The 14,147-nt window shown below is 47.2% G+C and overlaps 1 protein-coding gene across 1 annotated transcript; it reads right to left on the bottom strand.

Moving 5' to 3' along the window:
* Window positions 1-776: 776 nt before the first annotated feature.
* On the bottom strand, window positions 777-12,925 carry LOC135813974 (transmembrane 6 superfamily member 1-like). The gene is made up of 9 exons (XM_065327019.1): window positions 12,569-12,925; window positions 9,620-9,717; window positions 8,468-8,571; window positions 7,847-7,929; window positions 6,845-6,960; window positions 5,676-5,780; window positions 4,961-5,053; window positions 1,531-1,650; window positions 777-1,183 (listed from the first exon to the last, which is right to left on the bottom strand). Exons 1-9 carry the CDS (start codon window positions 12,768-12,770, stop codon window positions 992-994), a joined length of 1,113 nt encoding a protein of 370 aa, XP_065183091.1. The 5' UTR covers window positions 12,771-12,925; the 3' UTR covers window positions 777-991.
* Window positions 12,926-14,147: the final 1,222 nt, after the last annotated feature.

Genomic DNA, 14,147 nt, shown 5'->3' with positions numbered 1-14,147 from the left:
TAAAATCCAAAAACTACACGCAAAAATTCAGTCACTTTTGCATCAAATGTTGCACCGAAAAATGTTGGTGGCGCAAGGAGAAGCTTGTCGTTTGGAGTGACAAGTGATCACCGCTGCTTTTCCTTGTCAGAGCCAACAATACACTTTGTTCTGCACCGCTGGGAGTGGTGTTGGAGTAGAAATTGCTGACTAGACGTCGCGGAGGGGCGAGCTTTCCTGCGCAGGTATGAGTTTGGACGTATTTCAGAATGGTCGAGTGGAAAAATTCAAAATTGTTTATTTCAAGAAAACCCAAAAAGGATGATGGGGGACATGTCCTCAGTGCTAGAAGAGGTGTTCTACTATCTGCCGGTGTTTAGTGTTTGCTAATTGAGGACGTAGCTCGCTGTTTTATCAGCGCTTGTAATTTGGCTATTTTCAAGACGATCATTTGTGGCGTCAAGGGATGATTGCCCTCGTCTTCTGGGATGCTGGCGTGGCTGAGTGGTGCTGCCCCAAGAACTCTTCTAAGGTGAGGTAATGTTGACTTGATGGAGTTTTGTTCGTAGCTTGTTCTTGTACGCTGTGCCGTAGCTCGTTTGTAGACCCATAAATCGTGCCAATATTGGGCCAATATTGAGGGGTATGCCAATTTCATGGTTCCCTTCAAAAGATTTTGCGCGGGCTTTGGAATGTCGATCTACACCCCAAAGCAAACCTACCTGCAAAATTTGAGCGAAATCTGAGAGATCGACTTGCACATATGTTCTGGTTTTCTCAGACATGCTCTCTTAATTGGGTAAGATTATCACGATACGGTGGCCAGTCGGTGGCACAGTGATTCGTAGGCAGATGATCTGCCATGCAAGTCACCATGCTGACGCCATAATATCACCCAGTGCCGGACATTGCAGGCTGTGGAAACAAACTGTCGAAATATGTTCAGATGTCAACATGCATCATAAAACCGTCGCAAGCACGCCGCAACAGGAAAGCAGCCGTTTCAACAGCATTACGACGTCTTGGTTGACTTTGGAGGGGTAGCAAAGAAGCGTGGCAATAGCATAGTGCGCACTAAGAGGAACTGTGGTACCAGCAGGACGGCAAGGTTGACACACCAGAACACTGGCAATGCATCACCGGGTACCCGGGACAGAGGGTCGGTGCGCTGGGCCAGCGATGAGACAATATACGAGAGCTGACCCTGTACACAGGGCAGCGCATGTCAAAGTAACACAGAGATCGATAAGAGAGTGTGTGTTTTTGCATGTGTGTGGATGTTTGTAAACTTTGTGTGTGCCTGAGAGAGAGAGAGAGAGAGAGAGAGAGAGAGAGAGAGAGACCATTTTTCCCAATGATCTGCCAAATTGAACTTGCGAGTTGCAGCCTATGCACACTTCAGCTCTGTAGCCGGGATTCTCAGCCTGTCAACACATCTGTATCAAAAGTGTACTGCACAGGTCTCCAGCACCAGATCATGCAAACATGTACACACCCTGAGCACGGGGTTATACAGCGGCGGTGGACAAGTCACGTCTATCAATGGCTTACCTGCATGACACCTCCCGCAACGAGAGCCGAGACGTCGGGCAGCCAGGCACAGCCAGGTACGCACAGGCCGTAGATCACCGCAATACACCCTGGTATATAGTACGCTGCGTACTGGAATGCCTGTGGGAGAAAAACAAACACGAAAAAGTTATACACTCCTAACAGTTACCTCGGCAATCAGCCGGACCCCGACTGAAGTAACGGGTATTTCGGTCTCAGTACCGGGCACCATTTGGGCACGTTACAGTGGAAATATTACTACTCTTTCACTTTGTGGAAATAGTGACGCCAGATGCCATTTCTATGGCCTTTCACCATCACAATGTATGTGATTCGGAGCTACGAACATTTCTAAGTTATAGGCAGTGGCCGGTCCCGGACTGCCCGGATAAACGACGTATGAGTGTACGGTGAAAAATCACAGTGAAACTTCAGGATGATGCATACACCTACCCAGGGCGGGATAACATAATTATTTTTCTTTCATAGGATATAGAGAACATGTTTGAGGCTTCTGAACATTCTTTTTCCTAGTCATTCGACTTCGGATAGAGAGTAAATCAGCTATTATTGAAAGTACTGATTTTACGTTCACTGGAGGCATGTTATAATTGGCCAGCGCTCTGCAAATACCTACCTTAGGTGCTATTTTGGCGAAATTGAGTTTGTGCTGGATTGTTGACCCATGACCCTTTCTCCAACTTCTGGTGAAGTTTTAGGTGGATTGCATACATATTCAGTTAGATACAAGGACAATTTCTTTGCACTTTTCCTGTAATATTTTGGGGAAAACAGCAAAAATCCTAGATTTTATGCTACATTTTGGAACCAATGCTGTGAGAATTCAAGCAGCATGATTGCAACCAAACTTTGCAGAATAAATCTGTATGTCATGATCTTCAAAAGGCCGGAAAGGCTTATGATGGCATTGGATCTTCCTGTTATGGAGATAGACACATTCTATCTCTGTTATGTGGATGGTGTTGCTCACGAATCTCCTGGAAGAGGTATTTGGCTCTGTATTAGGATATGCCAGCCGGAGTGATGGGTAGAGGCAGGTGCTAAGTGGTGAAGAAGCTAGGATCATTGCCAGGTTAAAGGATACTGATAGTCTTATCTGGTACTGGTAGTTTGAACATCTAGTTATGTCTACATCTGCCGCACACAGTGTTTCATAATCGGTGATATCATGGCAGTCTCCTTTCCAAATCTTGCCAAACGTACTGTATGCGGCTTTGCCACCAGGCTTTGTGAACGCCTGGTGAACAAGTTTCTTCGTAGTGATACAGGGCAAATACATGTAGGTTGGTACTGGCTTGTTGTGTACATGTGGAGCTGCAGGTTAAGGGAGGCCATGAACTATAGCATAATGCTCTACAAAATGCTTCAGCTCCACATCTTCCACAGGCAGTGCATTCCAGAGTTCATTCCCTTCCTGTGTTGGGCCGCTGATTTCACTTGCACTGACAGCAGCCTGCACAGATTTCAGCACCCAGGGCTTGATACTGGAGGCATACACAAAGACTTCCTGACATGCATGTAAATTGTACAGTAAAACCTGGTTTAAGCGACCACCCCACGTGCAAGCAAAAGCGGTCGTTAAAGCCAGGTGGTCTTTAGAACCAGGTCCCACAGTTTCTGCTTAGAACTGTTGGCGCATGGAAAAACGGTCGTAAAGAGCAGGTGGTCGCTAAACCCAGAGGTTGCTTACACCAGGTTTTACTGTACATGACTTCCACACCAGCCACTGACTGTACTTCAGAGTTCAGTAGCTCAGAGTAGAAAGACTTAGTATTGTTGAGCCCCATCTATCACATCTCCTAGTATGCTGGATGCGCTGGGTAGCCTCACCACGTCTCCTGAGCACGTCTGAGCTTTCCGCCTACACACAAGCAGCGCTCTGACTTGGTCAGGACCTGCGCTGGCTGTGTGCACTGTCAGTCACAGTTAGTGTCAGCAAGGGGGTTTCAAGTGTCACGCTCTTCAAACAGCACCAGTGCGCAACAACTACAGCCCTTGTCAAACTTGTCGCGAGCCTCCTGGATTGTAGACAGTACTTGAACCGATTTTTCTTGGTCTGCACTCTGTTTATTGCCGGCATTGAGGGGCTGGGCTGGTGGCAGAACTGACACCTGATCGAAATTCTCCTCCGCATCACCGTCCAGCTCCGATCAGCGTTGTATCCTGCGATTCCACATCCGACTCTCCTCGGCACTGCTGTCATCAGAACTGCGATTGGACCAGGCCAAAAAAATGACTATTCATCGCGAAGGAGTTCGGATGAAACCTCTGGGGAGAAGCCCACAGCAATTTGAGCTAGCGACCGTCTTCTGCTTCGTTCTGCCATGACTCTCACCTTGTGATCTTCAAAAATCGACAGACCGTGACGTTTTGTTTTTTTCTCGAAAAAATTACGAAGCACCTAAGGTCGGTTTTCGCAGAGCACGGGTCTTATAGTGAAATTACTTACTAGTAATTCCACTGTATAGTAGAACCCCGCTAATCCGGGTAGATTGGGACCGAGCACTGCCCGTAACTAGGAATTGCCCCTAACTCAGAACATACATACCTATTGCATGCAAGCAACATTTTGTTATACCAATCAATAGTTTCTGGGGCCGTTTTCCGGGCCTGAAACGCCAATTTTTGTGCCTCTAGATGAGTCAGAAAGTAGCCCGACGGTAGACAGACGTGCCCAGATTAGGGGCATCCGGATTAAGGAGTTTTACTGCGCATGCAACATTTGTGGATAGGACGCTTTAGCCTGTTTTGTTGGGGTCAACACCATAACACCATAGCAGCTAAGTGCATTGATCATGCTATTGATCATGCTATTGATCATGCTATGATGGTGCCTCCCTATGATGAGCAATGATTACCTGTATATTTAGACAGTTGCAAGTTTCAGTGAATTTTTTCAACCCAGTGCGGATACACACGGCGAATGTAACCGCTAACATACACCTGTAACCGCTCACACAGACCCATCGCAGTGAGTGCGTTGTTCGAATACGCACTTGGATCGATTCATGAATGGAATCTCGCCGTTCGATTTCATGCCATTCGCCCTGGAATCGATTCGGAATCCATTCGCCCTATTCACATGGGGTGATGTGAATAGCCAGGGGCGATTCATGAATAGATTCATGAATGGATTCATGAACCTACTCGTGGGCATAATCGAACGCACTCGCTGTACATGTACAGTGAAACCTGCCCTAACCGGACGCCCTTGGCGCAGCGGAAACTGTCCTGATATGACAGGATTCCGCTTGGTCCAGGTATGCGTGTTCAATCCACAGCATGCATGAAATTTTGTCCGCTCAATTCCGCTTGGTACAGGGTCAGGCAAACACAGGTTTTCTGTATCGTAGTTAAAAAGGAATAACCACCTGGTTATGTGAAAAGGAATCCAGCTGGCAAAACTGACCTGGATTGTGCCAAAGTTGGTAGCGTCCAGTAGGTACGGCTCATAATCGCTTGCATACAGATGAAAGTAGTGGGATGGTGAGCCGCTGGCCGCCTATGTCACAGAACAGCGGGAGCACAGCAACACACAATGTCCCCACATAGGCTATCATGGTAGCATAGCAAGTGTACTACATGCCATGTACATGTACAAACTGATGAACAGCGAGCAGTGCCAAAACGATGGATAGGTTTATGAAGGTGACAAGAGGTGGGGTTCCACCAACAGATTACACCTGGCCGTAGTGCCCACTGGGCACTGGCCATACAGCACACAATAAGGTGTAGCCTGTACTACCAACCAAGTCAAGTGCATAATGGTGGATAGCCTCGGTCTGATGGCCGGCTTTGAAGCTTAGTATCAACTTAGGATGACCATTAGCCAGCACCACGTGATCTCTTGTCGTGGCCGCAATCAATACAACTTGCAAAACAAAACAACTTGCAGTGTGCTAGCTGCTGATGTAGAGTAAGACCTGTCAAGATGACCACTCGGATAAGGCGACCGCCTGTCCCAAGACCACTGCAACCAACACCAAGGGATGCTATTTCCCGCAGTCAAATGGCGACCACCAGGTAACAGAGACCACGTTTTGAACGTCCCTTGAACGGTCGTCTTAGACAAGCCAGTTTCACTGTACAGGTAATTGAGCATGATTGTACTGGTCAACACTTACCACTCCTTTCACGATGAAAACGAGGATACAGATCAGCAACTCAACAATCAGAATAGCATCCAGTATCCAAACAAACGCTGACCGTGCTCCTTTGACCTTGCCCGGCTAGAGAGAAGAAAAAAATCATGCGTGTAAACCAGTGGCGTCTAGCCTCATTCTATCATCCATATGCTCCTGTAGTAGCTCACACTGTACCCCATAGTAACCCTATCCCTCTGCAATGCGTTGGCTTCCTTACTTGCTAGGCTGATTTTATATGATCGTGGACTGATTTGAATCATAACTTATCTTCCTTATTGGCCATAAGCCATCGTGGAAATAAAGAATAATAATAAATAGGTACACAAGGGACGCACAACACAGGTAATATCTTCTTTACCTGGGATGTCCATAAATATCATTTTACACGAAGAAAAACAGTTTTGTTTCTGGATAGGTGGGCCGAGATCAGCTTCGCTTTGAAACAAATCATATTTGAAACATCAATCCATTCTGCACTGTAGATCTGTCAACTCAATGTGTTTTCGCGCAGGGATTTGAATGCCGGGGTGGATGGGTGGGCGAGGATCACAACGTAACTACTTCAAAGAAGCATTTCGTTTCGTTAAAATTATCGATAATGCCGGATGGGCCCTTACCAAGTGTATGCTACCAAGGTTGAGGTGAAACCTGGCCAACGTCATACACATTGTGTCACGAACAACCTGGTCTGGAAGACCACCCAGTTTCTTTGTCACTGGATGTGCTGGAAAGTCGAGGTTCAAGTTTCTGGCCACTGCCTGTATTCAAAGAGCAATCCATGATGGGGCGGCCTAATGGCTGATTGGTGAAAGCAGACTTTGCCTGTAGCTATCAGGGGCGGATCCAGGAGGGGTTCCAGGGATTCCGCGGAACCCCCTAAATTTCGTAAACGCACTACTGGCAACCACAATAATTATTATGCGTGTCCATGCACATGTATCAGCTATTCACTTTCGGCTATACTGGAACCCCCAGTAGAGATCGCTGTATCCGCCGCTGGCTGTTCTCCTTGCACACATAGCACAGTGCGGCGGCCACACCGAACACAACAGCTGTAGGTGTATCTTGTGACCGCCGGTGAATCTAAGCCACGTGCAGCAGTCTTCACGTGGCTCGCACGGCGGTGCGGGCAATGGTGACGGACTTACTGCGGGTTTGTACTCTGGCCGGGGAGACGTGAGGATACGCAGGCCAAACAGTATCGGACACAGCACATACGGTGTGTTCAGGAAGAATGATGGCTTCACTTTATGACCAAACTTTCCTGTTGGCAAAGAAATTTCAGAAAGAAGGCAGAGAATATCAGAAAAGAGACAGATGGCATCGGAAGGATCAAGTAAGAAGACTTGCACAGGGGAAAGTGTCCATGGGTCAAGATGAAGCACGGCTGTTATGTGCTCAGAGATTCTTTTCGAAAAGTAAACAAAAAGCACATTGTGGGATTAGAGCCTTTTACATTTTCAAGATAGGGATATTTTCGTTTTCGGAACTGAACAACACGATATTGGACAATGTGGAAACTCACATTGCTACACTTTAGATCCATTTTCCCCGAAGAGCTACTCTAAACGTGACCCGTGGTGAAGTGTCGTACTGCACACATGACACTGTGACTACGCAGTGATCACGTGTGCCACTTGCAACGGAGGCAATACCTTGTACGACAGCACGGCCATGCTATGGCAATCACAACATCACAACATGTTCTAAGCCAGGATGTTCAAGGTGCCATTGCTGATTGTGAAACCGTTGCACAATACAGCATTCTATCCAGGTCGAGGCCGCATGCTCGAGTCCACACGTTTTATGCTTGGGTTAAAAACCAACCGGAGGCTGTCCAATCCGACCAAAGCATTGTCAACTGGATGCGATATCGGTGTTAGAGGTGGGGGCACTATTGTTGTGGCCACTGTGGAAAAGTTTCTAGGCTCAACTTGCATGTTCTTCTCACAACTAGCTATCCGAAAACCCAAGATTGTGCAAATCGTCCAAAGGAAACCAAAGCTATGGTCCAAGAAGTGTCAGAATTCTGGAGAGCTGGACTCACACTTGTGATTTCGCTACAATTTAGCGGTCGATGAAGGGTTAAAAAGAGAGATAGCTTGGCTAAGGAGAACAAGTCTGTGATCCTAGGAGTTGCTTCACTGTACCTGTTAATCCACCCAGTAACAGTACTGGCATACTGTTCATGATCGACCCAACCCAGTAGAGGCCTGTGTATCGATGCTCCAGTCTGCGGCAAACACAATAGGGGAGCAGTACAATGTGATCGGCGCTTGTGGTCTGCAACGCGAATGGCCCTGTTCCGATTACGTAATTACAAACGCCGGACACTCCACGGCCTAGCTTAGATACAGCTCTGTACTTTGCACCGTTCAATGACTCCGATGAGAGAACCTACATTGATCGAGCCCTATTCACTATCACCTGTGCATGTGCGTGTGTATGTGTGTGTGTGTGTGTGTGTGTGTGTGTGTGTGTGTGTGTGTGTGTGTGTGTGTGTGTGTGTGTGTGTGTGTGTGTGTGTGTGTGTGTGTGTGTGTGTGTGTGTGTGTGTGTGTGTGTGTGTGTGTGTGTGTGTGTGTGTGTGTGTGTGTGTGTGTGTGTGTGTGTGTGTGTGTGTGTGTGTGTGTGTGTGTGTGTGTGTGGTGACGCACATGTGTGTCTGTGTGCATGTATGGGCACTGTGTGTGTAAGTGCGTGCAGTGCGTGTATGATGCTACAACTGTATTCGTACATGTGTAGAGTGTAGTGGCGATCGGTTCACTGACCTATTTGTGATACAGTAGAGCAGCACCAGAGCCAGGATGTAGTGACCAGTACCATCCCAGTAGTTGATGATCATACCATGTGAGGTGTAGAGATAAGGCTCGCCCTGAGCATACGTTACACATCACCAAAACAGCAGGCTTGGCTTGGCTGAGCACCTGAATGACCAACCCGGCTGGGCCACCAGCGTGTACCTTCAACAAAGATACTTTACAGCTCTGCCTAGTGAGAGCTCAGGAAGTGTGAGTGTGTTGGGTATGGTGTCACACTACAGGTACAGGTATTGCTACAATGGAAAGCTAGACTATTCTAGTGACTGCGGGCAATCTGGCAGAGCGGCTTTCAAGTAAACAGCAAAATCATGGCACTGAGAGAATTTCAGCTGTATCATGACAAACGGGTATCCCAGCATCAAATCTAGAAGGACAAGTCCTCCAGCAACCCGTGGCAACAGGTTACCTGGTCTGGAAGCCATACACTATACCAATGCTGCACACACATACACTGAGTGCACTTCCAAGATAGGTGACAACCTGTTCTCTGGCATAGCTAGTAGCTACCCATGGGCAGATGGCTGTCGTGTTGGCTGAGAGCCTTGGAACTGACGTCCAGACATCCGGGCTAGGATCGGCAGAAGCAGTTTTCGACTGGTTCAGCCATAAACCAACCTCCCACAGTTTGAGGCAGTTCTCGACTGATCCCTGCCGTAACCCAATCTCCCACACCTGGAGTATCGCAAGGTAGCTACATGGCTTCCTGTGGCAGATAAACCCATGGGCGGACCAATGTTGGTCTGGCCCCATGGCCGGCCCAACCAGAATGTTTCCAGCCATGCAACAGTGACTTCCGGCTATCTCCCCCCCCCTCACACACACACACACACACACACACACACACACACGCACGCACGCACGCACGCACGCACGTACACACACACACACACACACACACACACACACACACACACACACACACACACACACACATACACACACACACACACACACACACACACACACGCACGCACGCACGTACACACACACACACACACACACACACACACACACACATACACACACACACACACACACACACACACATACAGACCGCAGACTTGCACATCGTAAACCTGCACATAACAGCATGATGCTCACCTCTTTGAAATAGAACGCCATGTACTCCTCCACAAAGCCGTGCAGTTCCAGGCCGATGAACAAGTCCACAATCGACGTGAATGCGAAGACAACAAACACTGGCAACCGGTTACCCATAAGTACACAGGAATCACAAGGCAGACATTGCAGAGGATATAATCATCACCATACAAGTTACATGTACAGTGTGTACGTTGCTGCTACTTTAAGTACTTCCTACTGTATAAGGGGCCGTCCGGGGTTACCGATTGTTTTTACAAAACGAAAAGTTTTGAGTAGAAGCAAAAAACCACACTCGCAGCCACATAATAGATAAATAGCCGAAAAACATCTATATCCATCAAAAAACCGCCAGCAAGCGGGAGAAAAGGCCGTGAAAACTGAAATCAAGTGAAACAGCATGGCGCGTATAACGTTTCGTTTCTTCGTATCCACTCGTTTCTTGAATACAATAAAAGCCTTTGTGAAATGTCGGTTCAGCTCGTTCTGTTGATCGCAATTCTAAAACTATTGTCGCCTCGACGCCTATTTACATATTTCAGATTGAGGTACACACAAAATCAGATAGATTTGCTGAATGCTGTGCTGAGGAAACGTTTCTACTGCCGTAATGTCGCGTATAACGTTTAGTTTCTGACACGGTGTCTGAACACTGGTGTTTTTGTTCATCATTTTCTCCATATCACATTTTTTCTTTCTTCCATGTTCTTCACTGCCTTCGTATCCACTCGTTTTTTGAATACAATAAAAGCCTTTGTGAAATGTCGGTTCAGCTCGTTCTGTTGATCGCAATTCTAAAACTATTGTCGCCTCGACGCCTATTTAAATAAAATATTGATGTCAATTTTCGACATCCAGAAGTAACTGGGCATTCTCCATCAGCATTCAATAATTATTTTCAAAACGAAACTCCATCAAACCCACCCACCCACAAACGAAAACATTTCGTTTTGAAAATGTTATTGGTAACCTTGGACGGCCCCTAACACAAAGCCACGCCACCTGGTAAGATGTGTCCGTCGCAGCCATCCTTGGCTTTGGAACACCAAGAACGACCACTGTCTGAAGACAGAATTAATGGTCCTTTACTCCTTTTAGTCCCAGGTCTCAAAGACATGTTGAACATGGTGATGGCCCCAGCAGAGTGTCACTTAGTAGTTGTTGCGTGGCTAGAGGAAAGGGGCGACCATACCGCTATTTTGAGCCCTCGCCTATTGGCGCTCGGGATTCACAAAGCCAGTTCAGTTCTTCTGATGAGATCACTGTAGGTATGCTGCTAGATAACTCACGCTCTTCACTGGTGCAAATCACGGGGTTTGTGTCCAGACAGTTTGGTTGTGGGTGACTGCATAATTATGAACTCACAACAGGCTAGCTAACTAAACGGCTTTACCATCCACAGGCAACTGCAGCATGTCGCATCGTGCCACAACAGGAAAGACCAGAAGGCGGAGGCAAACGACCATGCCATTAACTACTTAGCTGCGTGCAGCTTTGTAGCTGGAAAACAAAAACAATGCTTCCACCGTGCTCCCTGTGACTGTAGCCTGTCCAAGCAGCAGTCAACTTGAATGCATGGCAGCTTTTCAAGACGAGGACCGCTACGGTCATAACCCCCCTCCCCCGACAGAAATCACACTGAGCAAGATCAATGATATTGTACACATGGCGCCGTCCATGTCTTTGAGGTTTGGTCGTACTGCACCTCAAACATATACCATCATCACAGCACCCAGTGGAGAGGTTGGGTGGGAGGAGGGGGGCATGGCAGTCCAAAATGCTTCAAGGAGTTTGAGCAGCACACTCTGAAGTGTCTTTTTGATTGTAAATCAGCTGTGTCAGTGAAACATATCCAAGCACCAAGGAGAGAAGCAAAGCAATGGAGTTCCCTCTCGCCGTCTTGTAAGTTATGTTCAAGGGAATTGTTCCCTCGGCAGCCGGGTTATCTGGGCTGACGTTGAACAAGATTCTCAGGTAAAATGAAAGATCTGGCAGAGCTGGGCTTCAAACACTGATCATGTAGTTGCATTTACTTGCACACAAACACACACGCACACACCGTGACACGCACCCCCCCCCCCCCCACACACACACACCGACTTCAGTTATTCCGGGTGCCAAGTTAGCCTCGAGCCGCGTCGTGTCAGAGAAGCTACTTTTTTAAAACCTTTCTTTACACCCACATGAACCGCCTCCATGTACGTATTCAGTGTTGTTAGACCAAAAGTCACTTTCCAGAAGTCAGAGTTGCGTGTTACACTCGTCAATGTGTTTTTTCACACGAGGCTCAGACGAACGGTTACGGATGATGACTTTTGGTCTCTGTTGGTTTGCCTTTGCATGGTACACTCTGCTCCTGCTTCAGTGCTTGGGCACAGAGCACTTTGCGCAGCAAGCAACCCAGACACTTGGTCTATATTGTTGTTAGAAGTGTTTTTTGCAATAAGACTAGTGCCACGCAGTGCAAAAAATAAACTCGACAAAATAACATTGGCAAACGAACAGAACATTAATTCTTTTCCAAGTGGACAACGTATACTAGTACTAGTACTACTACAGTGCATTTCAAAACTATAGACGCGTAGGGTTTTTGAAATATTTCAAATTTGGCTGGAACTTTTTGAGAATAGTTTTCGGAATATTGCTCAGGATCGCTCCACAATTACTCTCATATAGTTTCTAAAGGATTGGATAACAGACGCCCAATTTGGAAAAATTTATGCACAAAGTGATCACAGATTTTATGTGGTATAGATGCTGGCATAACGGTTTTTGCCTAGGTACGCGTCTATAGTTTTGAAATGGACTGTAGTACTCACTACTGGTGCAGTAACGATCATCACTGACATCAGCCAACGTTTTGTTGCGCAATATTGAGAAAGCCGTTGCAGGAACATTACATTTTGGTCTACATGCTGCAGATCATGCAGACTGCAGTCGCTAGCTTACCGTACACGAACTTGTCATTGACGGGATTCTTGTCTTGGGCGGTGAGAAGTTTATTCACGTAGACGATCAATGCGATGAATGCCAAGACGGCTGCGGCAGATATGAATATGGCTCGATGGTCTGACATTAGGTCTAGATTATTGAAGACTCGCATTACCGGAATAGCGAGCAGGGAGACGAGAAACGCTGTGATCACATTCATCTTGAGCAGCAGCTGCTAAAGACGTAAGCAAACAAGGCTCTAAATCTCTACTGCCAAGACTACACTGTACTTCTTTCTAATTATTTTAGCCTACAACTAACAATACGATAATTATTATTGTCATACTGTAACTCACTCCGACATAGCCTCGAGGCCTCAGATCAAATCAGATCAGGTATATCATGAGCTCAGTATTTGCATCACTTTTCGGACGCCGCATAATTTTTTTCGCCTAGCGCACAGGCGCTGGGCCATGGGCCGGCCGGCTACCGGGCACAGACATGTCTAGATCTAAGACTGTATGAATTGTACTGTATTTTTTGCATTTTGGCAGCCCGGAACCGGAGACCCCGGCGCGGCCTGGAGTGGAGGTGACCTAGTACCTGGAAGAAAGCAGCATAATCCCCAGCATCCAGCCGGCCACACACTGACGTCTGTGAGTGTGACACAGAATAATATGCGCGCTACTCCGCTAGGCGGGTCTAACTGTGGTCTTTGGATCATACACTGACTGTCTAGACATGTCTTGACGTCTGTACATAACCTGATAAAGTCTACACAGTACACAGTCGTGGTTCATGACCACTCAAATTTTAGTCTGGCGCTGTCCAGTTTTACAGATCACACAACAAATACATAGCGGATAACAGCATGCAGGTGGCTTGTTGTGGACAGGCTAGGCTAGGCTAGTATTCAGTGCAGTGTGATGTACAACATGACAGACATGTACAATGTACAATCGTTTTAGCTGCTGCACTGACCATGCTGACTAGCCAAAAAAATATACAAAGGCACCCCACAGGCCAACTCTTGACTGACTGTGCTGTTACATGTATGCATGTATGTGTGTGGGGTCGTGGGGTCGTGGGGATCATGGACTGTGCAACAAGGATATGCGGATACACACAGCAGACATGCCTGTCGACCGTGAGGACATGGAAGCATTTCGCAGGGGAAAATCAGGGATGGCACAAGTGCCAGTGGTCAAGTAACAGTTAGTTATGTTGGTGACCATGGCGACTTGTGATGATTTTGAGGCGCGACTAGTCGACAATGTACCAGTGACCTGTAGACCCAGATACATGTACATGTACATGTACTCCCGGGTACAACCTTTGTATGATTCCCTGGGCGCTACCAGGGACTCAGGGAGTTATACAATACAGTCATGTACTAGTGTTGTACTACACCCTGGGCGCGATGTTTGCAAAAACCAAAACATCCACACATTCTTCCCTGAGCTTTCTGTGCTACATTATTGTGACTTTTCAAAAGCTTCAGTTCCTGTGGATGGAGAGTGTTCGCGGGCAAAGAACAGTTCAACTCGCATGCACATTTGAATTCCCGCCGGGAAAAGTCTGGTTGGCCGCGGGCTCT

The sequence above is a fragment of the Sycon ciliatum genome, chromosome 4 (genome assembly GCF_964019385.1).
Source record: "Sycon ciliatum chromosome 4, ocSycCili1.1, whole genome shotgun sequence".
NCBI lineage: Eukaryota > Metazoa > Porifera > Calcarea > Leucosolenida > Sycettidae > Sycon > Sycon ciliatum.
The sequence above is the reverse complement of the archived record's forward strand: the minus strand, read 5'-3'. Positions and strand labels throughout refer to the sequence as shown.

Coding starts and splice junctions, on each gene's coding strand:
- LOC135813974 (XM_065327019.1), bottom strand. CDS start 12,770: ATGAATGTGATCACAGCGTTTCTCGTCTCCCTGCTCGCTATTCCGGTA. Junction 8,572..9,619: donor TGGCGTTCTATTTCAAAGAG/GTGAGCATCATG, acceptor ACGTATGCTCAG/GGCGAGCCTTATCTCTACAC. Junction 7,930..8,467: donor CTCTACTGTATCACAAATAG/GTCAGTGAACCG, acceptor TGTTTGCCGCAG/ACTGGAGCATCGATACACAG.